Here is a 26926-nt window from a genome sequence, read left to right as displayed (position 1 = left end):
ATGGAAGAGGAGATCCTGTTCCACTGGAGCTTCCTGGATAGATATTTAGTCTCTTACCTTTGTCCGCTCATTGCTTTGCTTAACAGTTATTTGTGTTTTAGTAGATTAGTAGCCCACCTCACTGACAAAAGGCAAAGGAGGAAAAACCCAACACCCAGCCCCAACCCACCAATTTTCCCCTGCAACCGCTGCAACCGTGTCTGCCTGTCCCGCATCGGACTTGTCAGCCACAAACGAGCCTGCAGCTGACGTGGACATTTACCCCCTCCATAAATCTTCGTCCGCGAAGCCAAGCCAAAGAAAGAACATTTGAAATACAAAAAATTACATTAGATTATTTTGTCTGAAAATTCTTCAATGCTTTGAGTTTTCCTGAAAATCAAATTCAACTGTTCATAAAAAAACATGTTTTTAGATCTCTTTTAACCATATTTCACTGTGATCTAATTTAATTTGAAAGGGATTTACTGATTATATTTTTTGCAAGATAATCCCAGTATTAATTTAGCCACACTTCTTCAGTGAATGAAAAAAAAATTAAGAAATACCTTTAGATTATTGTTACCCTTCGGTTGTTAAAGATGGGTATGAATATAAGTTGGAATTTTTTAATACGTAACATAAAAATCTACCTGTCACGAGTGGTGGGTGGTGGTGAAATGGTGTATCTTTCCGCCGAGGTTTCAAAGTTTGCTCATCTCTGCCTGTTTCTGTCTGCTGATGCTGTGAACTTCTTGACAACTGGTGAGGCACACCGTCATTAAATTTAAGGGAAGCTACCTGTTCAGTTCCTGTAACTGTGATAGAAATAACTTTACAAATCCATGTGATGTAGCAGTCACTTCAACGACAATACACTTGCCCTACACTGGATTACCCACAGTGGAGTATGTTTCAGTTCGATGTGTCTACACCTGGAGAACCTGTTGCCTTTCAGGAAAAGCATTGATCATCGTAAATATAATAATATTTCAGGATGTATAATTGGAAAAATCATTGCCTGTACCTTTGAGTCAGAATACATGGTCCTTTCTCAGAATTATTTGGGAGTGTTGGTCCAGTTAATTCCAGGGGTGTTTCTGCTTGTATTTCAGTGAATTTATTGCTTAAACTTGCACAACCTTTTGAAAGAGTGGTAACACTTTGTATTGTATCGCAATTATTGTCGTACTAAGGTAACTGTTTTTGTTTCTGCGAAGTCCCACAGCCTTCTCCTGGTGGGTTTGGGTTAAGTTACAGCCTCCCTCTCCCTACTATTCCATTCCAATCGGTCAGCTCACCTTGAGGAGTTGTGGCTCTTTTTTGTCAGTCATGTGTGGTGGCATCTGAATGGCTCATTGATGTCCCCCGAGATAAGGAGGACATGTCCATGAACCTTAAGAGAGATGGGATTGGATTTTGGGTTTAGGATGAAGGAGTAATGAAAATTGGAGCTGGATATTTTCGATGGAATTTTGTCTTTGAGCAGTCAGGGTTCCAGTGCTGACAGTGTAAAGAGAGCTATTTTGTGCCTGTAATAACTCAAAGGATATCTCGGCGTTGGGGCCCAAAAGAACAAGGTTCACAACATGCATGATCCAAATTGGCAGAAGCTAGCCGCCTGGGAGGAATCTGCTCACCTGAGTCAGGTCTGCCCTCGAGAACCCAAAGTGAAGGTTGTCAATCATCCTGATATCTCAGGGAAGTACAACTCTAGAACCTCTATTCATCCCTCCTCTGCTCATAGGAAAACAAACCCATCCTGTCTAATCTTTCCTCATAACAGAAATGTCCTATCCCAGGTTGGAGAAGGTGCTTTATGAAGAATGGTTGAGCGAGCTTGGACTCTTCTCTTTGAAGCAATGGAGGATGAGAGGTGTTTTAGTAGAAGTGTATATAAGATGCTGAGGAGCGTGCATAGGGTGGACAGCCAGCATCTTCTTCCACCCCCCCACCTCCTCCCCAGGGCTGGAATGGCCAATTCCATGAGGCTATAAGGTGAGGTGAGGAAAGTTTAGGGGAGATGTCAGACATCTGATTTTTATTAGGTTGGATGCCTGGAATGCATTGCTAGGGGTAGTGGTGGAGGCTGAAACAACAGATTCTTAGATAAACAGATGAATGCAAGAAAAAATGGAGGGTTATGGGCTGAGAGGGAGGGAAGGTGAAATTGATGTTGAGTAGGTTTGTATAGATCCGCGCAATATTGTGGGCTGAAGGCCCTGTACTGTGTGTACTGTACAAGACTAGAACGCAGGGACATGGTCTCCAGATTCAGGGGAGTAGATTTAAGGCAGATGAGCAGAACCGCTTCTCTCAGGGAACAATGAACCTGGAATTTTCTGCCCAATGAAACCATAGAGACAATCTCATTAAATCTATTCGAGACTCCGATTTCTGAATAATAAGGAAATTATGGGGAAAAGGCAGGTAAATGGAGCTGATTCCACAGCAAGATGAGCCATGATCTAATTAAATGGCAAACAATCTTGACAGGCCAGACGGCCTACTGTGGTTCCTGTTTCTTGCGTCCTTATGATGGAAATGGAAGGCTGAAACTGATAGGGGCTTGGGGACCATATCGGAGCTGAAGATCTCACTCATGAAATGGCCTCTTGCAGAGTGGCAAATTTTAGCAGATTGAGACATCTGGAGCTTTTTTTTCGAAAATCAAAGTGAAGTGGCAACAACCCCTCAGCACCTCTATGGACAGAAAGAAGAAACATCGTCAAGAGGTCAATGGCTCCTAGAGTTTAGTCTTCAGCTCTGGGGCTGAAACATAATGATCAAGAACTTCAAAATTACAGAACTATTTTTCATATTCCTAATTTCTGCAAAAAAAAATGTAAATAAGTTTAAAAGGTAGCAGGATCTTGGGAAAACAGATAAAAAATAACTGAATTTAGGGCTGTTGAGTCCTCCTAGGGTGTTTTGAAATTTCATTTTTTCAGAATTGTGTGAGTATTTCCTGTAGTTATGTAGCTGTATGTATTTTTGCTTGGATTGTTTCCGGTTCATTTTGATAAGTCATTTTGGGGTCACCAACATAAATACAAGAGAATGCAAATCTTCATATCCAAATGCATCAGGTGGTGAGCAAATACTGTGAACCTCAATTAATAAAGGTGACCTCCTGGCAGCTTCTGATTGGTGAAGGAAGAGGATGAGGAGCAGTGGGAAATCTTGCAACAGAGCTGGGCTGGGAATGGGTCCTAAACGTTTACAGGGGTGGGGAAGAATGGTGAATTGATGGACCTCAGGTGGGAAGTCTTTTGTAGATCTTGGAATATTTCACTCAGGGCTTGTTCCACTTTGCATTTAACCTCTCAGCTCAGTTTCCCAAAGTCAATAGTTTGTCTGCCTGTGACATAGTTGCAATGAAACATGATATCCTTTTGGCAGAATTATTTATAAATTCTTGTAAAATATTGATAACCTGCATCTATTCTACATAGAAGTAAATCACGAAGATCTGTGAACACCGCGGTTGAAGTAAAAACACAAAATGCTGGGGAAACTCAGCAGGTCAAACAGTGTCCTTTATCTTCTTTCTTTGGCCTGACTTCGCGGACGAAGATTTATGGAGGGGTAAATGTCCACGTCAGCTGCAGGCTCGTTTGTGGCTGACAAGTCCGATGCGGGACAGGCAGACACGGTTGCAGCGGTTGCAGGGGAAAATTTGTTGGTTGGGGTTGGGTGTTGGGTTTTTCCTCCTTTGTCTTTTGTCAGTGAGGTGGGCTCTGCGGTCAAGGGTAAAGATACATAACCAACGTTTCGGGCTTGAACCCTTCATCAAAATGCCGGCAGGCATCTGAACAAAAGGTAAGGAGGGTGGTGGCAAAGGCAGGAGTTGATAGATATGAAGAAGGGAGGGAGGGGACAGTGGCAGTGAGGGGGAGGAGGGATGGCTGGGTGGGTGAGAGGGAAGGGAGGGAGAACTGGAAAGACAGGAAAGGGGGTGGAGGAAAGGAAAGGTTAGCAAGTTTAGTAAAAGCAGAAAAGTCAATATTAATGTCATCTGGCTGGAGAGTACTCAGACAGAAAATAACCACCCAGCCATCCCTCTTCCCCCTCATTGCTGCTCTCCCCTCCCTCCCTTCTCCACCTATCAAACCCTCCCCCTTATTCTTTCGTTCGGACGCCTGCTGAAATTTTCTCGTACCTTGATGAAAGGCTCAAGCCTGAAACGACGGTTATGGATCTTTACCTTTGCTATATAAAGAACACTGTTTGACCTCCTGAGTTTCTCCAGCATTTTGTGGTTTTACTATCTATTCTAGATATAATGGAGCAGTTTATTAATGCTTCCATTCCACTTGTTAAATCCAATCATAGAAAGTTTGAATTAGATTTTTCAGCTTCTTGGTCCTTGCATTTGTCAATTTAGAAATGGAAGATTATTCCAATTGCTGTTTTACCTTGAGTGTAAATTCTTTTCATTTCTATCCAAGTCCTACAATTCCCTTGGAAGTGCAAGCTGATTACCAATAATACTGTACATACTTTTTTTTTTAAAGTTTTCAATGGGGCCGAGCTTCTATTTCTTAATTTTTGACCTAAAAATTTGGGAGGGGGTTATTAAACAAATTGCTGACTTGCTCTGATCAAAAAATTCAAATAAAATCTGAGTTTTTTCAGATCCATTCCTGAAACCTAATTAAGGTTTTACAACATGCATAATTCTTGCTCTCTGCAAAGCTGGCATTGTGAAAGATTTGTGGCACCCCACGGCAAGGTTGTAAATGGAGACTGTTGGTAAATATTAGAGCAAGGTTGCATCATCGTCAGCTTTTTCCATTAAAGAAACAGATCACATTTAAGTTATTGCTGATTTGTATAATACAAATTTGTTTTTTTTTTAAATAATATTAAATTTGTACTGATCTTAAAGGGTCAGGCACTGATTAGATTCCCAAGTGCATCTCACAATGGATGAAAAATTATCATAATTTTACTCTTTTGATATTTATAGATTAGTAATTCATTACAGAATGACTACATTTAACAGTCTTCATTGCAGAAATGATTCCAATAATGTTGCACTCACAGGGTGCAATATTTCCACCAAGCAAAGCTATTTTATACCGATTTGGTTTATCGTAACTTTAGCCATTCATTGTTTTCAAAACACATTCAAGATATTTTTATTCACGCTAATTCCCGAATTCATTCAAAAGATGCTGCAAATGTTGTGAACTCACTTCATTAAAAGGACATGGCACATTTATTGGAGGAAATTATTAATTGGAATTAGCGCAGAGAATTGTGAATTTTCTGTACCAGCATTTCTTTTTTTTTTGTCTTGCAGAATCTGGAGCAGACAATTCTCTGACTTAAAATGGACACATTTTGAAACTTGCATGTAAACCTGCACAATCATGTTATCAAAATCACTTGGATGTCAAAGAAATTTGTTAAGATATTTGAATGAATTTTAGATTCAAACAGTACGTTTTAGTGCTGTGTAAACTGTTGAAGTATGTCCAATTCAATTAAGCCATGCATTGATTAATTGATTAAAGATTTCTACATACCTAAAATATTTTAGAGATTAGTCATTAGTATCTACATTTGGCAACATTAATACATGACAGAGCACTCTCTTGCAAACTGAATGCTAACAGTTGAATATGTTGAGATGGCACATTGCCATTATAGCATCACATTATAGCCATTGGAAGAGATATTTTGTTCCTCCACTAAATAAATTCACATCATGGTTTTAAAATTTGGCAAGAGGAACCTGCTAATGGCAAAAACAAAATATGCTTTCAAATAATTCCGGTAACACACTTCAAAATCAGCATTAAATGCAACCTTATCAATCCTTGAGAAAATGCAAAGCATTCTCACAAGCTTTGAGATTCATTCACTTGAAATTGACTTGCAATTCATTGGTTCTGAAACTTCAAGGTGGGAGATACCTTGAATGTGAATATGTATCGCTTTATTCATCAAGTATTAACCTTGCGTTGGGGCTATTTCAAACATCACTCATGCTATTCCTTAAACTTTATCCCTGCTTGAGGTGCCAGTCTTCACAATGTCACAGTTTCAGACTGTGTATTTAATGAATTTACTGGAGATTGTTAAAACATAAATTTCATGTTGGCTTATGGTAGACCTGAGAGCGAAAGGAATGCTTTTGGCAGGCACTGTTGATTTATATAATTCATACATTTTTCAGTTCCATTGACATTAGTTTTAACTATTTATTTCCCAAACTCTGGCTTCCACCAATAAAATATGATTGTAATAACTTCATTATGTCAATGGCAAGAACATTAAATCATTCTTTTGGATATATGGAAATGTGGTATCCATTAGCAAAACCATCGATGTATTGGTCCAGTTTATAACTGGAATTCTATTAATTTTTGTGAAATGTTATGGTAAAGGTATATTTGGTAAATTTAAATTGATTATTTTTTAATAATATTCAAGAGAAACACCTCAAATCATTTTATTAAAAATTCTGCATGAGCTACATGAAAAATAAGGTCGACTAAAGTATGAGCATTCAGACTTTCTTCATAAACGCTACTCCCCAACAAGGCTATAATTTCATCTGATGGCTTTAGAGCCATAAATGGATTTAAACCATTTGATTAGAAATGGTCGAAGCTCTTTGAGCACATAGTCTCTTGTGAAATCTTGTGGTGATTGTGTATAGTGATGGAGGGAGCTGTAATTCCCGAACTGCCATTGACTTACCACCAATAGAGCTGTTGCCTGGGTGGTCTTCGGCATTTAGTAGCAGTTTGATGCCCTTTTGGTTGCTGATGTGTTCACAGCAGTTGAGGGTGCCCAAGTCTGTGCCTGCCAAGAAAGCAGGGGCTCCATTGCTGTGACAGCACTCAGTCATCATTGTGCTGAGCTCATCTAGACAGCTGGGGTCACTTTCCGAGTAATCCTGCTCTGCTTGCTTCTGTTTCTGAAGATGGTGCTCCACCAGCAACTGGAGTTCTGCTTCAACAAGAGCACTCTGTTTAATAATTAATTCGCTCTGTTTAATAATCAGTTATTTGCCTTACCTTGTGTAATCAATTAATTTATGTTTCATCGTCAAAATGGGTCTTGGGCAAAAAAGGAGGAGCCTCCCGATGCACCTTGATTTTTTTTTAATGGCATACAGTTCTGGAGCCAACTTCCAACTTTTAATCATTTTCTAACTTGAAGAAGCTGGATAATTTTCAACAGCCAATCCCCACACATGAGCGTGTACAGATATAAAGAGGTATAGATTTTGGCATTATCTTTGGTTGTCCATGCTCATCAAAGGAAAACGTGAATAGCTATTTATTTCTCCCCATCGCCAATTCCAATGACAAAGTAGACAGGGGGCTTACTTATCCTGAGCTGGTTGGTTGTGGGAGTGGATTGAAAAATGGAGTTAAGCTGCAGCCTTCAGCAAGAGCGTGTAGACTACCGTGCTGTAGTACAATCTTAAAACTCTGTAAAACTGCGAAGTACTCACTCCAGAAATTAAGGAAAAGCACTTGCTCTGATAGAGTGACACAAGTCCTACATAAAATCCAAAAAAGTTAATCCATTGGCAGTCATCTTAGAACCACAGTGTGTCCTTGGCCACAAATCGCGCTGCGCGATATGATTAGAGATGTTGCCAATATGGACAATTGATTCCTGTTTCCACAGCTTATGCTCATTTCTGAATTAAATGTTCACTCTCTGCCATTGTGCCATTTGGAGCCATTAGAAAAGTTTGAGAAGAATTACATTTAAAAGATAAAACAGTTACTTTCTGAGTAGGAAATTTTTTTTAATTTCCAGTGAGAACCCTTTTGAAAGTTATCTCCCATAAGCGCAGCTCAAAAATTATACTCTTCTTTAGATAAAATATCTAAATGCACATTTGGACCTGCCAATGTATTACATTCCATAGTGTGTGGGACATTAGATGTAAAATGATCTTCAAAGGATATAGGAATGAGAAACAAATCTCTCAAAAGAACATCACAGCACAGAAAATGGGCCCTCCCCCCCCACCCGCCCTTCTAGTCTGTGCCGAGCTATTACTTGGCCTAGTCTCACTGAAATGCACCCAATCCGTAAGCCCTACCATCCAGGTACATGTCCAAATGGTTCTTAAAATTAAAAATAGACCCCGCGTTCAGCTCTTCAGTTGGAAGCTCATTCCACACTCCCACCACCCTCTGTGTAAAGATGTTCCCTTCATGGTCCCCCTCAACTTTTCCCCTTTCATCCTTAACCCATGTCGTCTGGTTTGTATCTCACTTAATCTCAGTGGAAAAAGCCTACATGCATTTACTCTATCTACACCTGTCATAATTTTAAATACCTCTATCAAATCTCCCCTCATTCTCCTTTGCTCCAGGGAATAAAGTCCTAACCTGTTTAAGCGTTCCCTGTAACTCAGTTTCTGAAGTCTAGTAATTTATCTCTTCACTCTTCTATCTTATTGATATCTTTGCTGTATTTAGGTACTCAAAACTGCACACAATTCTCCCAATTTGTCCTCACCAATGTCTTATACAACGTTGACATAACATCCCAACTCCTGTACTCAATACTTTGATTTATGAAGTCCAATGAGCCAAAAGCTCTCTTTACAACCCCATCAACCTGTGATGCCACTTTCAGGGAATTCTGTATCTGTATTCTTAGATCCCTCTGTTCTATTTAACGTGTATGTCCTTTATTGGTTAGTCCTTTCTTGGTTTGTCCTTCTGCACAATTGTATGCATTAAATTCCATCTGCCATTTTTCCAGCTGGTCCAGGTTCCTCTGCAAGCATTGAAAACTTTCCTCTCTGTCCACAACACCTCTAATCTTAGTGTCACCTGCAAACTTGCTGATCCAATTTACCACATTATCATCCACTTTGATATAGGTGACAAACAACAATGGTCCCAGCACTGATCCTTGAAGTGCTCCACTGGTCTCAGGCCTCCAGTCTGAGAAGCAATTATCCACCACTGCTCTCTGGCTTCTCCCATAGAGCCAATATCAAAACCAGTTTACTGCATTACTTCACCATGAATACCGAGCATCTGAACCTTCCTGACTAACCTCCAATGTGGAGCCTCCAAAGGGCTTACTAAAGTCCATGTAGACAATATCCACAGCCTTTCCTTTGTAAACTTTCCTTGTAACCTCCTTGAAAATGATTGAATATCCAACAAGGGCAGCTGATTGTCATTACACTTCTTCAAGTAAGTGGTTGCAAGTAAGAAGCGCGAGTAATTTCTGATGACCGATGAGATGTGAAGACTGGGTCCAGATCAACTGTTTTGAGTCATGTTATCAAACTAAAAATAACCCCAAGGAAAGCCATAATTTTGACCATCAGTTCTAAGCTACGAGCAAAGTCTCCTCTCCAAATTGCAGGTGAATCACATTGCTGTAGGTTATGGATTCAAAGAATAGTACAACAGATTTTAGACCAGACCTCAACAGGCAAGTTCAGCCATTCAATAAATTACAATTTTAAAATCTGTTTATTTCTCCCATTTTTTTACTGTTACTGAAAAACCATGCAAAGTTACACAAAGCTATGCTTTGATTGTTAGAAAAATATGCTGTTCAATGATTATTTTACCGCTTTTATTTTTCATTACCTTGAAAGTCTGCATCATTATTTAAGAATGGAGAAAAACAAAGAGATGAAAAATAATGACATAAGAACATAAGAAATGGGAGCAGGAGTCGGCCATCCGGCCAGTCGACCCTACTCCGCCGTTCAACGAGATCACGGCTGATCTGATCACTGACTCAATTCCACCCACCTGCCTTTTCCCCATATCCCTTAATTCATTTTTTAAGTAAAAATCTATCTAACTGAATAAATTATGGGTAGAGAATTCCACAGATTCACAACTCTCTGGGGGAAAAACAGTTTTTCCTCACCTCAGTCTTAAATCTACTCCCCTGAATTTTGAGGATGTGTCCCCTGGTTCTGGTCTCACCTACCAGTGAAAACAATTTTCCTGCCTCTATCTTATCTCTCCCTTTCATAATTTTAGATGTTTCTATAAAATATAATCCCAGGTGATTTAATCTCTCCTTGTAGGTCAACCCCCCCCCCGCCCCCACTCCATCTCCAGGACCAACCTGGTGAACCTCCTCTGGACCGTCTCCAAGGCCAGTCTGCACACAGTTCTCCAGATTCGGCCTCACCAGGACCTTGTACAGTTGCAGCATGACCTCCCTGCTTTTGAATTCAATTCCTCTAGCGATGAAGGCCAACATTCCTTTTGCCTTCTTTTTCCTGTTGTACCTGCAACCCAACTTCTTGCGATGCATGCATAAGCCCTCCCAAATCCTTCTGCACTACAGCATGTTTCAGTTTTTCACCATTTAAATAATAATCTGCTCTTCTAGTTTTCCTACCAAAGTGGATGATCTCGCATTTACTAATGTTGTACGCCATCTGCCAGACCTTTGCCCACTCACCTAACTTAACTCTATCCTTCTGCAGCCTCTCCACATCCTGTTTACATTTTAAGAATACTTTAAATAATTTTGGAACATGATGTCAGAATGTAATTTTGTTAAATCGCTACCATATTTTTCTCTGCTTTCACTTTCTTTACACTGGTAACTAATTGTTCTCCTCTTTCGTCTATTGCTAATTTACCTATAAAAATGAACAGGTCTTTAATCCATCCATGTGGCAAAATATTCTATTCTTCAACAGTCTTCTGTATATTATTTTTAAACGTTCTTTCTTGTCTTTTGCCACTGAACCTTTGGTAATTTTAAAACTATCTTAACCTAAACAGCACTCGTGAAAATGGCCTCAGTTGCTCTGTCCGTGTATTATGTAATTTTAGATTATTCAGTTTTATTAGTTGCTTAGTGCAATTTTGAAATTATTTCTTTGCTCTTCTATTCATTTATTACAAAAGGTATTTTTGTAGCAATGGACCAAAAGAATGCCCATTTAATTAAATGGGAAGGTTCGCCAGTGCTACACAGGAGAGTTTAAACTTGAATGGCAGGGTGGGAAGTGAAGCAGCAGGGTAGCAATTAGTCTAGTTGAGAGGATGGCAAACATTAGGATCTGAAAAGGTCAGGGAGGATCAGGTTAATGAACACAGTGAGACTGATAGGCTGAGGTGTGTTCATTTTAATGCAAAGAGCATTACGGGTAAGGCCGATTAAAAGCCTGGATCTGTGATGTGCTCATTAGAAACTTGTTTGCAGGCGAGATAGGACTAGGAGCTCAATGTTTCTGGGTTTCAATATTTCAGAAGGGATCGTGAAATTGCATTGCTAATCAGGGAGAATGTCATCGCTGCTCTCAGAGAGCACATCATGGAGGGCCCATCCACCCCCCCCCCCCATGAGCGTGCACACGAGAAGCAACATGGCCATGCACGCCGCATTTAATGGGCAAGTACCTTTGCCTGCCACTTAACTTGTCCTCCATTTGGGGCTGTGGGGCCTACACCCCGAAATGGAGTATCTGGCTTGAGGTGCCATCAGATGGGAGGCCAGGGGGCTCAAAAGCTGGATTGTCCAGCCTAAAACCAGACACCTGGCCACCCTAGTTGGTGGAGATCAAAATAAGAATTGTACAACTCCAAGTTTTATGCTACAGGCCTCCCAATAGGCACTGAGAGGGGAACAGGAATGTCAATAGATTATCAACGTAAAAGCAACAGGGGTTGTCATGATAGGAGACTTTAATTTCCTTAATATCGACTGGGTCGGTCTTGGCATCAGATGAGGAAGAATTTAAATGCATCCAGGAAAGGGTCTTGAAGCACCATGTAGATATTCCAACCAGACAAGGGCCTTTCTTATCTGGAATTGGGGAATGAGCCTGAACAGGTGATTGGAGTTTTCAGTGGGAGAGCGTTTTTGGGAATGGTGATCGCAATCTCTTAAGTTTCAAAACAGTTATGAATAAAGATGTGCCTGGGCCTTGTGAGAAAATACAAAATTAGAGGAGGGAATTATGACCCTATTCAGCAGGAGCTAAGAAGTATTAATGGGGAGTAACTGTTACTGAGAAAATCTACAAATGACTTGGGAGTTGTTTAAGGACCAGGACTGGCACATTCCAGAAAGGACAGACAATAGACAATAGACAATAGGAGCTGGAGTAGGCCCATTGGCCCATCGAGCCAGCACCGCCATTTTACAGATCATGGCTGATCACTACCATCAGTACCCCTTTCCAGCCTTATCCCCATAAGGTAAGAGATTCTTGGATGATGAGAGAAGTCACAAATCCAGTCGGAGGAAAAAAGTATGTGTATGGTTGAGGAAGTTAAATTGGACTGGCCCCTTGAGGAATGTAAGGATTGCAAGAAAGAGGGCAAACAGGAAACGAGGAATGGCACAAGAGTACATGAAATATTATTGGCAAAAGCAGGATTAAAGAGGATCAAAAGGCATCTTATAGGCATTAAAAACAAGAGGATTATTAGGGGAAAGAGAGGCCCACCCAAGAACAAAGGAGGAAGCCTGTAATTGGTCAGAGGAAGTGAGTACAATATTAAATGGCAACTTCTTGATGAACATCAATGAAAAGATCATGGAAGATAGATTAGGAAGCACAGATAGAGGATGCTAATGCATTTTCGAGATCAAGAAAGAGATGGTGCAGGGTCTTCTGGAAAGCACGAGGTGTTAATTCTCTGGGACCTAATGTGGATCCTTGACAGGTACCTCAGTACCCTTACTAGCAACAGTCAATATCCCCGAAGGACTGATCTGTGGCCAATCAAGAAAGGAAAAAAAAAAAATCCAGAAAATGATAGGCTAGAGAGCCTTACATCGCTGGTAAGGAAACTACTGATCAGGATTTATGTACATTCGGAAATGCATGGTCCTATTAGGGCCAGTTGCCGTGGGCTTTGAAAGGGACACGTCATGACTCAGATGTTTGATTGAGTTTTCTGTGGGGGAAACACATAGTGAATGAGTGTAGGGTGATGGATCATGCCTACATGGAATTCATTAAGGAATTTGACAAGGTCCTTCATGATAGGCTGATTCAGAAGGTGCAGATGCACGGGAACCATGGCAAATCGATCATTTGGATTTGGCATTCCGTCCCATAGACGACAGAGGATAGTGGTGGAAAGGTGGCTGGAGACTTGTGGCCAGTGGTGTCCGCAGGGATCAGAGTTGAGACGGATATTTGTGATGTAGGTGGTGAGTAAGTTTGCAGATAACACCAAAAGTTGATGGATCTGTGGAGAGTGCTGAGCCTATCGAAGAATGCAAAGGTTATAGATCGGGTGCAGATCTGTGGAAAAATGCATGGTAAATAAAGTTTACCGTGGACGTGTGACATTACACTTTGAGTTTTACATTTTTGGAGGGGGTGCACATACAGTTAATGGCAGGAAGCATAAAAGCTTTGGCTTGCCGAGGAAGCACTGGGTCGAGGTCCATAGCTCCTCAAAAGTGACCACGCAAGAGTAGATTAGGTGATGAAGAAGTTGAGTGATAGACTTCATTGGGTAGGTCATGAAAGGAAGTCAAGTTGCAGCGATCCAAAAGTTCATTTAGGCTCCACTTGGAGTCCTGGGGTCCCATTATAGGAATGAGGAGGAAGCTTTGGAAAAGGATACATCGAAGATTTACCGGGATATGGCCTGGACTCGAGGACACGACTTTCAAGGAGGATAGGCGAACTTTTTTTTTTTTCTGGACCATCTGATAGAAACATTAAATTGTGAGATAGAGAGTAAAACATCCCATACTTAAAGCAGATCCCATACATGTGCTTCAGGTGGTATGCGGGAAAGAGTTTGGAGGAGATGTGCAGGGCATTTTTTTAATTGAGTGCTAAGTGCCTGGAATAAGCTGCCAGGGGTAGTAGTAGAAAGCAGATGCAAAAGTAGTATTTAAGAGGCTTCTAGATAGACAAATGAATATGCAAATATATCTAGTGCAAGCAGCAGTTATAATTTAAATCGAGCATCATCTTTAGCACAGACAGATGGTCTGAAGGGACATTCTAAAACACACACTAGTCACAATGGGACAGCTACTGCAGTTTAGAAACATCACTTAAAGAACATTTTTTTTTTAAATCAGGCCTCAAATGAGGTGTTACTGATTTCCTGTGACACCATTACTTTCGTGGAAGACTCTGCAGTTCCCACATTGGCCTTGTTTGCATTCTCACAACCCACAAAACTAGATTGAAAGTAATTCATCCTCAATCCCATGGAGTGCCTAAGAAGAAATACTGTTAACACTTCTCCAGCCGGAACAATTTATTTTAATAGTCTAATTCCCTCAGAATAGCATCTTCAAAATTCGATTTTAAAATATAATGCAAAATTAAATTAGATTTTCAAAGTTTAATGATACTTCAATTGTTGCCATCCTTTTGTGTGGCATGTCCTAATCATGCCTTTATTTATAATGTTGTTAGAGAGAGAGAGAGAGAGAGAGAGAGAGATACATTCCGAGACCACCGTTGTGGGACCCTTGAAGAATTAACACCAGGATGCAGTGAGCATGTGGAAAGGAGAAATCTGTTCCTCAGAGAACACCAAATTTTTCTGGACAATTTTCTTTAAGATGACCAGAGAGGGCATCATTTTTGCCACTGATAGCAAACTAGGCCATTAGATTCACAGCTTGCAAAGATATGGTAGAGAAGACCATATGATTTACCTTTATGTTCTTTGAATCAAAAGAGTCTCTTACTACTACACTACTATCAATTGTAAACACCAATATGAAGACCCAATTTTTATTCCCCCCAGAGATCTGCTGACATTTCCCTTCCTCACCACCCACATCAATGGGAATCTTGATGAGTGTGGTAGTTGTGAAGCTGCAGATAAGTGTGTAGTGATTTGCCGACTGCATTAAGTTGAAATTCCTCACCAATTACAGAGGGCAAGCCTTATAACCATATAACAATTACAGTACGGAAACAGGCCATCTCGGCCCCTCAAGTCTGTACCAAATTAAGGGAACTCCTCTAGTCCCACTTACCTGCTCTCTGCCCATAACCCTCCAATCCCCTCACATCCACCTTCTCTTAAATGACAAAATTGACCCTGCTGCAACCACCTCTTCCGGAAGGTGATTCCACTCAGCCGCCACTCTCTGAGTGAAGGTTTCCCCTCATGCTACTTCTAAACTTTTTCCCCCTAACCCTTGAACTATTCTGCACTGAGTTCCATGGAGAATAGCTACAAGGAATAAAGTAGATGAATGGTTATTTATTTTAATATTTCTTTTCTTTCTTTGGCTTGGCTTCGCGGACGAAGATTTATGGAGGGGGTAAAAAGTCCACGTCAGCTGCAGGCTCGTTTGTGGCTGACCAGTCCGATGCGGGACAGGCAGACACGATTGCAGCGGTTGCAAGGGAAAATTGGTTGGTTGGGGTTGGGTGTTGGGTTTTTCCTCCTTTGCCTTTTGTCAGTGAGGTGGGCTCTGCGGCCTTCTTCAAAGGAGGCTGCTGCCCGCCAAACTGTGAGGCGCCAAGATGCACGGTTTGAGGCGTTATCAGCCCACTGGCGGTGGTCAATGTGGCAGGCACCAAGAGACCTCTTTAGGCAGTCCCTGTACCTTTTCTTTGGTGCACCTCTGTCACGGTGGCCAGTGGAGAGCTCGCCATATAATACGATCTTGGGAAGGCGATGGTCCTCCATTCTGGAGACGTGACCCATCCAGCGCAGCTGGATCTTCAGCAGCGTGGACTCGATGCTGTCGTATTTCACACAGTATTTAAATATGCCTTGATAATTTTGAACATGGGGAATGGATTAACAGATTTAACTACTGGCTGATGTGACCTTTACACAGCACTGCCTGGTTTACCACAACTGTGCCATCTAAACTCCATCAGTCTTTGTAAGATAACCACAGGTAAGCGATGTTGAGGTCAGCGTGAGATGTGACAGCATTTTACTGAAGACAGCTTGCATTGATCATATAAACTTGGCAGGTATCGTAGAATAATATTGTTTTTAACAAAGCTTTACTGGGTATAAATTGCAAAAGAAAAGCTGCTTAATGGTGTATGTGAAACTGAAAGTTCTTCCTTCTCAGGAGCAAAACCAAGTTTGTATCACACTTGCAACATTTGAATAAACTATAAGGAAATACTTTCTTTTTCTCTCTCTTAGTATTTCTGTCCTTCAGCTGAGTGAGCCGGAGATCTGACTAGTAGTCATTAAGAAGCCTTGTAAGACCAATCAACAACGTGGCGGGTAAACCAAGGCCAAAATGTGAAGTGGAGAACCTCTGAACCTTGCTTGCAGCTTCACCAGCTCCAAACAATTTTGGAAGGCATTTGGAGCCTTCAGGGTGGTGCCAACTATTAACTCAGCCAACACAGTTCTTTCAGTAGACACTGTTCCCACCGTAGCTGCATTATGTAGCACTTGCAGGTTGTCCTCCGGCAACTTGAGACACTTCATCCAACAATGACTCTCTTTATTCGAAACACCACCACTTCTACCACCAGAAAGGTAATGAGTCACAGTTATTTTACAACACTGTGCAAAATTGCACAGCAAGGTCTGGACAATCGGCTCATCAATATTAGGGCACATGTACCCGTACTGTAGACATTGATTCGGAAACCATTTCCCTGTCAATTATTGGGCTTCACCCAACAGATAGCTGTCATTGTTAAAAATCACTGCATCTATGACTAAAGCTGGAAGCAATCCAAATTTTAAATAGGCTTATTGACCAAATGGAAAAACTATGAAATGAAATGCATAACAGGAAACATTGTTTTTTTATTCATTCTTCAGGATGCAGACATTAATATAAATGTATATAAAATCATCGGAGGCGTAGATAACGTAAATAGATGATGTTTTTCCCAGGGTAGGGGAGTCCAGAATCAGAGGGCATACAGTTGTGAGAGGGGTAAGGTTTAAAACGGATCTGAGGGGCACCTTTTTCCCACACAGAGAATGGTGGAATTAGCTGCCAGAGGAAGTGGGAGAGGCGGATCAAATTGCAATATTAAGAGACATTTAGACACGTACATGGATAGGAAAGGTTTTGAGGGGTATGGGCCAAATGCAGGCAAATGGGACAAACTTGGGTAGATAACATGGTTGGCATGGATGTTGGTCTAAAGGGCCTGTTTTCATGCTGTAAAACTCTGACATGTATTGGTAGGCAATATAACTAACGTTGCTTCTACTTCCCAAGCACTATGAACACAAGTACCAACTAAAGCAGAATTAAATTGTTTGACATTTCAATATTAAATAATTGACTGTGAGGTGCTGTGAAATGTAGTTAGATATCAATGCAAATATCTTTTTATGTCAATTACAACTAATGAAGATATTTAAAATGAATTTTAGTCTTTGTCAACAAATAGGACCCATCTTTTCTCCCCCCCAAAATCACCTCAAAAACCCTCCTGGGTCCTATACGCGAACGTGACATTTTGATACTGCCATTTTGGGCACTGAAATGCAAATGTAGTGGAGGCTTTCCTCCACAAGATGGCGAAAGGAGGAATGTTCTCAAACTACTCTCCCAGCTTCAAGAAGCCCGCAGAGTTTCTGCAGCTGTCTCGGAAGCAGACCTGCAGCATTGCAGACCACCTCCCTGCGGAAAGCCTGTGCTTCCCGGAGTCGCTGCCACCGCTCAATTCCCCTGGCGAGGGTGGCCTGCCCGCTCCGGTCACTGCCACAGTGCTTTGATGGGAGCACTAGGCCTCGAGATCAGGCTTTGTTCGACAAGCGTGCTTCCCCCCCACCACCGAGCAAATTGAATGAGGTGCGGGGGGAGGGTGGCAGCAAGCGAGCAGCCTGTGGAGCTTGACCCCAGAGGCCCAGCGCTCCCCTCAAAGCAAGTGATCTATCATCTGCTCCCTGCGACAGTGGGCCTGAGCCCTGCTCGTTGCCCTGGCCTCTCTCACTCCCCCTTCGAGGGGGAAGCAGTCTGAGCCTTGGCATACAGCGGGCAGGAGGATGTGTGGCTAACAAATTTTATCTGAAATCTCACACTAAAATGGAGGGAGGGTCCAAATGCCATAGAAGGTTGAGGGGTGATTTGATAGTTATTCAAAATTATAAGAGGGATGGTTAGAGTCAATTTTGATAGGCTTTTTCCACTGAGAGTGCGGGAGATTCAAACAAGAGGGCTTGGGTTGGGAGTAAAAGGGGAAAAGTTTAAGGGAAACATAAGGGGGCACGGAATTAACTTCTGGCAGTGGTGGTAGAAGGAAATATTGGATAGGTATATGGATGGGAGGGGTGTGGAGGGTCATGGGCCAAATGCGGGTCAGTAGGTCTAGGTGGGAGAAGATGTTCGGCACGGATTAGTAGGGCCAAACTGGCCTGTTTCTGTGCTGTAAATGGTTAAATGATTATAAATACATTTAGATAATTTGGTTGAAATTTATTTTAAACCTAAATAAGGAAATTTACCAATTCCATGAGATGATTCGAAGGTGCTCACTGAAAGAGGAAAAAATCTATAGTTAAAGATTGCTCATTGATTGCATTAATGTGAAGTGTCCAGAAGAAAATAAGCCTCTTATTAGATTGCTGCTTATTAGATTCACTTAACTTTGCTGATCCACGATGTTTCTTACTTGCCAGAATATCAGAAGAAATGCATTATTTATCACGTCTCCAGAATGGAGGACCATCGCCTTCCCAAGATCGTGTTATATGGTGAGCTCTCCACTGGCCACCGTGACAGAGGTGCACCAAAGAAAAGGTACAAGGACTGCCTAAAGAAATCTCTTGGTGCCTGCCCCATTGACCACCGCCAGTGGGCTGATATCGCCTCAAACCGTGCATCTTGGTGCCTCACAGTTCGGCGGGCAGCAACCTCCTTTGAAGAAGACCGCAGAGCCCACCTCACTGACAAAAGGCTAAGGAGGAAAAACCCAACACCCAACCCCAACCAACCAATTTTCCCCTGCAACCACTGCAACCGTGTCTGCCTGTCCCGCATCGGACTTGTCAGCCACAAACGAGCCTGCAGCTGACGTGGACTTTTTACCCCCTCCATAAATCTTCGTCCGTGAAGCCAAGCCAAAGAAGAAGATTTATCTTATCTTCTACATCAATGAAAATGTTACTTTAGTAGACTCCTTTCATCCAGTTTTTAATTTAAAAAAATGAAACTTAGACGTACAGGCCACTTTGGCCCAAGAGTCGATACCGCCCAATTTTATCCCCATTTAACCTACCATTTTGAACTGTGGGAGGAAACCAGAGCACCTGGAGAAAAGCCACGCAGACTAGGGGAGAACGTACAAACTCCTTACAGATAGTGCGGAATTCAAACCACAGTCTGGTCCCAATCATTGATGCTGTCAAGGTGTGTTTCAAGCTCATATTTTGTAGAGGAATTTCTAGCACTTTCACACCCAACAGATGTCAATTTCGGGCATTGGCAACAACAAGCTCAAGATTTCGATGAATGCGCGGGAAAGTGCAGATCTCCAGAACCTGTGGGCAGGCAGCAGCTAATCTTCAACTCTACTCCTTAGTGTAGTGATTCCCAAAGTGGGTGCTGCCCGCCCTCCCCCCCCCCACCCCACCAGGGCAGTGGAAAGATGAAAGGGGCAGTGAAGAAAAAGGGGGCAGTGAATGTCTGTTTCTTGATGACGTGCTCTGGACAGGACACGAGCCACATTCACGTCTGCAAGGGCCAAGGCTTCAGGTTTGTGAGAATTTCAAATTATCTTCATGCTGTAATATACATTTAAATTATGTATAAATACACTGGGAACCACCCCCCTCCCCCCCCTTATTTTGGGCCCCAATGGCTCGATCGCAGATCCTGACCGCCCGCCCATCCAGCACCTGACGTCTGATCCTCACCCCAACCACCCGCCCGTCAAGCTCCTGACAGCCCAATCGCAGATCATCGCCCCGGCTGCCTGCCAATCCAGCACCCGGCAGCTGATCCTCACCCCGACCATCGAGCTCCTCATGGCCGATTCTTACTCCAGCCACCAGCCCATTGAGGTCCCGACAGCCTTAAGACTATGTAATCACAGTTAAGATGTAAATTTTGTACTGACAATAACCATACCAGCAGTGCAAGTATAAGACAGCTTTAATAAACTAATATGTACACTAAGAGGTCTCGTCTCTCTGCAAGATGAATCTGGAAGGCTAGACTGTAGCTCTGGACTACTTTATATACAAGGTTACTGGGATGACCTCTGGTGACCTAGTGGTGTAATTACACATCACCACAAATTTACCCTTTCATATTGCTAAATAAATTGGTTTACAAAATGTTTTATTTGTGAAATACATATGCTTGTTTATCATGTTAGATTAGATGTTGTTTGAAATTTATGGTGGACCTAATACCAAGAAAAGGTTGTGGTTTGTTGTATGTGTGTCAGGGGAGGTGCTAGGGATGTGTCCTGGGAGCCAAGGTGGGGCGGGGAGGGGGGTGGGGGGTGGGCGGCAGCCCGAAAACGTTTGGGAACCACTGCCTTGGTGCAACTTGGGAGCAGAACATTGCAATGTTCTCCTCCACTTACAATGAGAAATCTAAAGAATGCTTCAGTTACTTGAAAGGAGCAGAATTACGACATAGTACTAAGGAAATCTTAGCACTACTTGAGATTGTATCAATGTTTTCTGTTATATACTGAGGAAACCTGGGACTATTTTATGCTAGAGCATAACACAGTAAGAGCCACATCGCACTTGAGAGTGGTGCATGCGTAGTGAGACAGATTGTATCAATACACAACCCAGTAGCTGAATGCGAATAAAGAAATGTGGTGTTAAACTTACAAGCCTTTCTAGTGCTTATTAAGACCTCCGATGGTATAACATGGACAAATTTTCAATGACTTTTTAATGATGTGGCTATTTAACATTTTTAGTTTTGACAGCCAGCTAAATCCAAGAGGTGTAGTTTGGACCAGCCATTATCAACGGGGGCCACAGCACATTTAATGGACTATGGACTGAAATGATCATTTTTTTTAGTTTTTTTATGTGGTCTGTAGGAGAGAAATACAGAAGAAATCCACTAAACGTGACTGCTTCACAGGAAGGGGGCCCATTAACTTTGAGCGGAGTCCTAAGGGGGTCATAGCCAAAACAATGTTGAGAATGGCTGGTTTGCACAACTGTTTTCAGCTCTTTGGAAATTAGGCCAATTACATCCTAAAGGAATGGTTGCCATGCAGGATCTCGGAAATGAGGATCAAGCTAGCTTCTGTGAGCTGGTTCCTGCCAAGAGAACCTCACAAGGCAAATATAAATTATTTACAAATGTCAACAATGTACGCAGGTAACCTGCCACTGATTGTAATTACATCTTTCTCCCATTTAGTTCACTTTTAATCGCATTTGGTTGCTGAACATTAATGGAAGGATTATTCCAAATGTTGAATTCAAATACAGGATCTGGATTTGTTTATTTTAAATCCGAAAGTCTACAGGGCACTGTGATTCGAGTTATATGATCAAAAGTGCTGGAGAAACTCAGCAGGTCTCTCAGCACCCAGAGGACGGTAAATATATAACCACTGTTTCAGGTCTGAGACCTTCATCAAGATATGAACAGAAAGCAGGCAGGGGTTCGAACAAAAAGGTGGGGGAAGGAGCACAGGCTAACAGGCAAGAGGTCATAGGTGGATATGGGTGGGAGGGCAGAAGAGAAAATGCCGAAAAGTGATGAGGGGAAAGAGTAGGGGGATGGGAGCTGGATAAAGAGGGAGGGTGAGTGTGAGAGAGGGAGGGTGAGTGTGTGTGTGAGAGGGGGAGTGAGAGGGTGTGAGAGGGGAGGGAGAGGGTGTGTGGGAGGGGAGGGAGAGGGTGTGTGGGAGGGGAGGGAGAGGGTGTGTGGGAGGGGAGGGAGAGGGTGTGGGAGGGGAGGGAGAGGGTGTGTGAGGGGAGGGCAAGGGTGTGTGGGAGGGGAGGGAGAGGGTGTGTGAGGGGAGGGAGAGGGTGTGTGAGAGGGGAGGGAGAGGGTGTGTGAGGGGAGGGAGAGGGTGTGTGGGAGGGGAGGGAGAGGGTGTGTGGGGGGGAGGGAGAGGGTGTGTGGGAGGGGAGGGAGAGGGTGTGTGGGAGGGAAGGGAGAGGGTGTGTGGGAGGGGAGGGAGAGGGTGTGGGAGGGGAGGGAGAGGGTGTGTGAGGGGAGGGCGAGGGTGTGTGGGAGGGGAGGGAGAGGGTGTGTGAGGGGAGGGAGAGGGTGTGTGAGAGGGGAGGGAGAGGGTGTGTGAGGGGAGGGAGAGGGTGTGTGGGAGGGGAGGGAGAGGGTGTGTGGGGGGGAGGGAGAGGGTGTGTGGGAGGGGAGGGAGAAGGTGTGTGGGAGGGAAGGGAGAGGGTGTGTGAGAGGGGAGGGAGAAGGTGTGTGAGAGGGCAGGGAGAGGGTGTGTGAGGGGAGGGAGAGGGTGTGTGAGGGGAGGGAGAGGGTGTGTGAGAGGGGAGGGAGAGGGTGTGTGAGGGGAGGGAGAGGGTGTGTGGGAGGGGAGGGAGAGGGTGTGTGGGGGGGAGGGAGAGGGTGTGTGGGAGGGGAGGGAGAGGGTGTGTGGGAGGGGAGGGAGAGGGTGTGTGGGAGGGAAGGGAGAGGGTGTGTGAGAGGGGAGGGAGAAGGTGTGTGAGAGGGCAGGGAGAGGGTGTGTGAGGGGAGGGAGAGGGTGTGTGAGGGGAGGGCGAGGGTGTGTGTGAGGGGAAGGCGAGGGTGTGTGTGAGGGGAGAGTGAAGGTGTGTGTGTGTGTGAGGGGAGGCAAGTGTGTGTGTGAGGGGAGGGCGAGTTTGTGTGTGAGGGGAGGGCGAGTGTGTGTGTGTGTGTGTGTGAGGGGAGGAAAGTGTGTGTGTGAGGGGAGGGCGAGTGTGTGTGTGAGGGGAGGCTGAGTGTGTGTGAGAGGGGGAGGGAGAATGTGTGTGAGAGGGGGAGGGAGAGTGTGTGTATGAGGGGAGGGAGAGTGTGAGCGAGGGGGAGGGAGAGTGTGTGTGAGGGGAGGGAGAGTGGGTGTGAGAGGGGGAGGGAGAGTGTGTGTGAGAGGGGGAGGGAGAGTGTGTGTGAGAGGGGAAGGGAGAGTGTGTGGAGGGGGAGGGAGAGTGTGTGTGAGAGAGGGGAGGGATAGAGTGTGTGAGAGAGGGATCACAAGATAAAGGAACAGAAGCAGGCCACTAGGCCCATCCAGTCTGTTCCATGACTCTACACTAAGCTGAATTATGCTCACAGCTCGTTCCAATTTCCAGCCTTTTCCCCATATCCCTTGATACCCTAACTAATGAGATACCTATCCATTTCCTGTTTAAATACTCCCAGTGATCTGGCCTCCACTGCTTTGTGCGGCAGTGAGTTCCACAGATCCACAACCTCTGGCTATAGAAGTTCTTCCTCCTCTCTGTTTTAATTTGGATAACTTCTGATTTTAAGACTATGACCCCTCATCCTCAATTCATCCATCAAGGGAAACATCTTATCCACATTCACTCTGTCAAAACCTTTCAATATTCAAATGTCTCTATGAGATTCCCCTTCACTCTCCTATACTCCAATGAGTACAACCCTAGAGCTGCCAAACGTTCCTCATACGCCAGCCCCTGCATTTCAGGAATCATCCTGGTAAATCTCTTCTGCATCCTCTCCAACAACATCACATTTTTTCTAAGATAGGGGGCCCAAAACTGTACACCATTCTCCAAATGGGGTCTCACCAGTGCCCAATAGAGTCTCATTAACACCTCTCTTCTCTAAAACACAATACCTCTCAAAACGAATGATGGGGTGGTGGGGATGGGGGAGACATCAGTGTAAACACCATTTAGATGGAGAGTGCTGAGGTGGAATATTTGGCATTTTTTCCTCCAGTTTGCAGGTGGCCTCAGTTTGGCAATGCTCAAGACCACGGATAAACATGTTGGCGTGGAAATGGGATATTGAATTGGCCAATGTAAGGTCACTAATCTTGCAGCAGACAGAAAAGGTGATCAATGAAACAATTTCCCAGACTGCCTCCAGCCTCTCCAATGTTGAGGGGACCTAAACCAGGAGCACTGGAAGCAGTAGATGATATCTACAATTCAGAAGTGAGGCATTGCTTCATTTTAGAAGGACTGTTTGGGGCCCTGAATGTGATAAGGAAGGTGGTGTGGGCACAATGTGGATTTTACTATCGTAAATCTGCCAGTATCCAAGTATTTGTATATCCCACCTCTTTTTATACCTTCCAGCAACTTGCCACTACTGACGTCTGTCTTGGTGTCCTATAATTTCCTGGACTATCCCTTTTAATTGTTATCTTGAAACTCATTGCATTATCCAGTGTTCCCTTATGGACACTTCCAACACCTGTTCTATTTCACTCCACAGTGGGAGATCCAGTATTGCATGCTCTCTCGTTGGGACCTCAATATATTGGTTAAGGAAATTTTCTTGAACACATTTGACAAATTCTAACCCCTTTTACACCATGGGAGTTCCAGTAAATATATGGAAGGTTACATACTCTTTTCTATCTTTCTCAGGTAATACCTCACTTGTAGTTATTAAACTAGAAAGAAAAGTGGCTGATAGGGAGGAAGCAAAGGGTTGAAATGAAGGATTCCCGTTCTGGATGGCTGCCTTTAACTAGTGGTGTTCCGCAGGGGTCAGTATTGGGGGCGCTGCTGTTTACAATTTATATTAATCATTTGGATTGTGATATAAATGATTTTGTGGTCAAATTTGCGGATGACACCAAGGTAGGTGGCGGAGGAGGAAGTGTAGTAGAAACCGTAAAGCTGCAGAAGGATATAGACCGATTAGGAGACTGGGCAAAATTATGGCAGATGAGATTCAACATAGAGAAATGTACAGTTGTACACTTTGGCAGTGGAAACAAACAGGCAGAATACTGTTTGGATGGTGGGGGGGAAAATTCAGATCTCAGATGTACAAAGGGACCTGGGTGTCCTCGTGCAGGGAAACCTAAAAGTTAATGACCAAGTGGGATTGGTAGTGAAGAAACCGAATGCTATGTTGGCATTCATTACAAGAGGAATAGTGTACAAGAGTAAAGAGGGGTTGATGAGGCTCTATGGGGCATTGGTGAGACCTCATTTAGAGTAACTGTGGGCAGTTTTTGGCCCCCTATTTTAGAAAGAATGTGATGTTGTTGGAGAGGGTGCGGAGGAGATTTACTAGGATGATTCCCGGAATGCAAGGGCTGATGTACGAGGAGTGTTTGGCAGCTCTTGGGTTGTCTTTATTGGAGAACAGAAGAATGAGAGGAGATCTCATAGGGGCTTTTCATATTTTGATAGATAGGGTTGATGCAGGCAAGATGTTTCCCTTGAAGGGTGAATCAAGGACAAGGGGTCATAGTCTGAAAATTAGAGGCTATTCATATAAAACAGAGATTAGGAAGAACTTCTTTAGCCAGAGGGTTGTGGATCTGTGGAACTCACTGCCGCATACAGCAGTGGAAGCCAGATCACTGGGAGTATTTAAACAAGAAATAGGCAAGTATCTCATATGGGGAAAAAGGCCAGAAACTGGAACTAGTGTAGAGTAGCTTAGTGTCATTTTACAGAACAGACTCGATGGGCCTAGTGGCCTGGTTTTGTTTCTTTGTCTTGTGATCTTGTGATTTGCTTCATCACTTCAATATTACAGATGTAGAGCTATCACCCTTCAATCTTCATTTAATATCTAAACATGCAAGCCTATTCCCAAGGCAGCATTCAAGAGTAGCATCCTGGACTGATTCTACCCTATCATCTCTCCCAGACTTCCTCTCACCCCCAACTAACTAATAATGCAGATCCGATAGTCTTATGGAAACCATATCACTAGCCAACTCTGATAAGGGATCCATGAAGTCTCAATGAATTTGCAAATGCCTTGAGTCATCTGAAAAACCAATTGGATTACTGAAGGAATCTGTGTCTCCGACAATAGTGGTTTCCTAGACTCACTTGCTTATATGGGCAATATATGCATTCAGTGCTGTAATCTTAAAGGAGCTTGGGGAGTCTTAAGGATAGCTAGCTGGTATATTGAATATTCATATTATTTTTAAATTTTTTTGCCCTCTTTCTAAATAAATTCTTTCCACATTATTAAAAACCCAGTCAGTGAATGTTGAGTCACGCACCTAAGGTTGGGAACAACTGTTCTATAACTCTGGGCCATTGTCAAATTTGGTTAACAACATTTGAGTATGGTTGTAATTTTGCAAGGAATTCAAATGTTGTGCTTTCCTAAAACATAAGAAATAGTGGCAGGAAGCCATTCAGCCCCTTGTGTCTGTTTCCCCCATTCAACATGCCTAATCTTTTCTCTCAGAGCTACTTTCCTATTGCTAAACCCACGTCCCTCAGTTCCACTGACATGAAACAAACCTACCCCAGTCTGGAAAAGCCACTGAGCCTCCAAAAGGTTCATGGGTAGAGAATTCTAAAGATTCGCTTCTCTAAAGAGTCCTCCCTAAAGGGGAGGAAGACGTCTTCTCGCCTCGGTCTGGAAGTGGCCAACTTTGAGTTTGCGTTGTCCTGTTGCGGACACCTCCAATCAAAGTCAACATCATCTCTGCTTTGACCCAATTAAAGCACTTGGTAAATTTCATTTCCCATTCTTCTAAACATGAGTAATCTGTAAACCTCCCTCGTTTAATAAGAATTGATCAATTCTTGAAAAACCTGCGCCAAAACATCAATTTTGGTCTTTTCATTGAATTCATTAAACAGAAAATACACTTTATTATACACTAAGTTGTTAACACACATGTTAGTCAAATTATGCATATTTTTAAAAATGTTATAATGTATATTAGTTCGATTTAGCCACAAAGAATGCAAACTTTTTGTCCATTTACTCGCAAGCTTTCAATTCCAAATCAGGTTATAAAATTTTGGTTCTCCCCAAGGTGGAGATTTTACTTGTTGCAAAACATGATCAGCAATAGAATGACCAGTCTTTAAAGAGGGATAAAAATCTCCGGATTATTTTAACCCGCAGAAACGTGCGTAACAAGTGGTAGGGTAAGAAATTTGAGAGATCTTGATCTAGATCACCTCAT

At 43.0% G+C, this 26926-nt stretch overlaps 1 protein-coding gene across 3 annotated transcripts in view; it reads right to left on the bottom strand.

The window, feature by feature from the left end:
* ppp1r1c (protein phosphatase 1, regulatory (inhibitor) subunit 1C) overlaps positions 1-26926 on the bottom strand; it is a 117750-nt gene that overhangs the window by 12426 nt on the left and 78398 nt on the right. The window contains exons 5-7 of one of the 3 annotated variants that reach the window (XM_069935878.1): positions 13564-13635; positions 6694-6945; positions 633-797 (exon numbers count right to left, since the gene is read on the bottom strand). In XM_069935878.1, coding sequence (XP_069791979.1) covers positions 633-797; positions 6694-6945; positions 13564-13635 — 489 coding nt within the window. The remainder of the gene's footprint in view (positions 1-632; positions 798-6693; positions 6946-13563; positions 13636-26926) is intronic. The other 2 variants (XM_069935880.1, XM_069935879.1) reach the window with 2 other exon arrangements.

The sequence above is a fragment of the Narcine bancroftii genome, chromosome 4 (assembly GCF_036971445.1).
Source record: "Narcine bancroftii isolate sNarBan1 chromosome 4, sNarBan1.hap1, whole genome shotgun sequence".
Lineage (NCBI taxonomy): Eukaryota > Metazoa > Chordata > Chondrichthyes > Torpediniformes > Narcinidae > Narcine > Narcine bancroftii.
The sequence above is the reverse complement of the archived record's forward strand: the minus strand, read 5'-3'. Positions and strand labels throughout refer to the sequence as shown.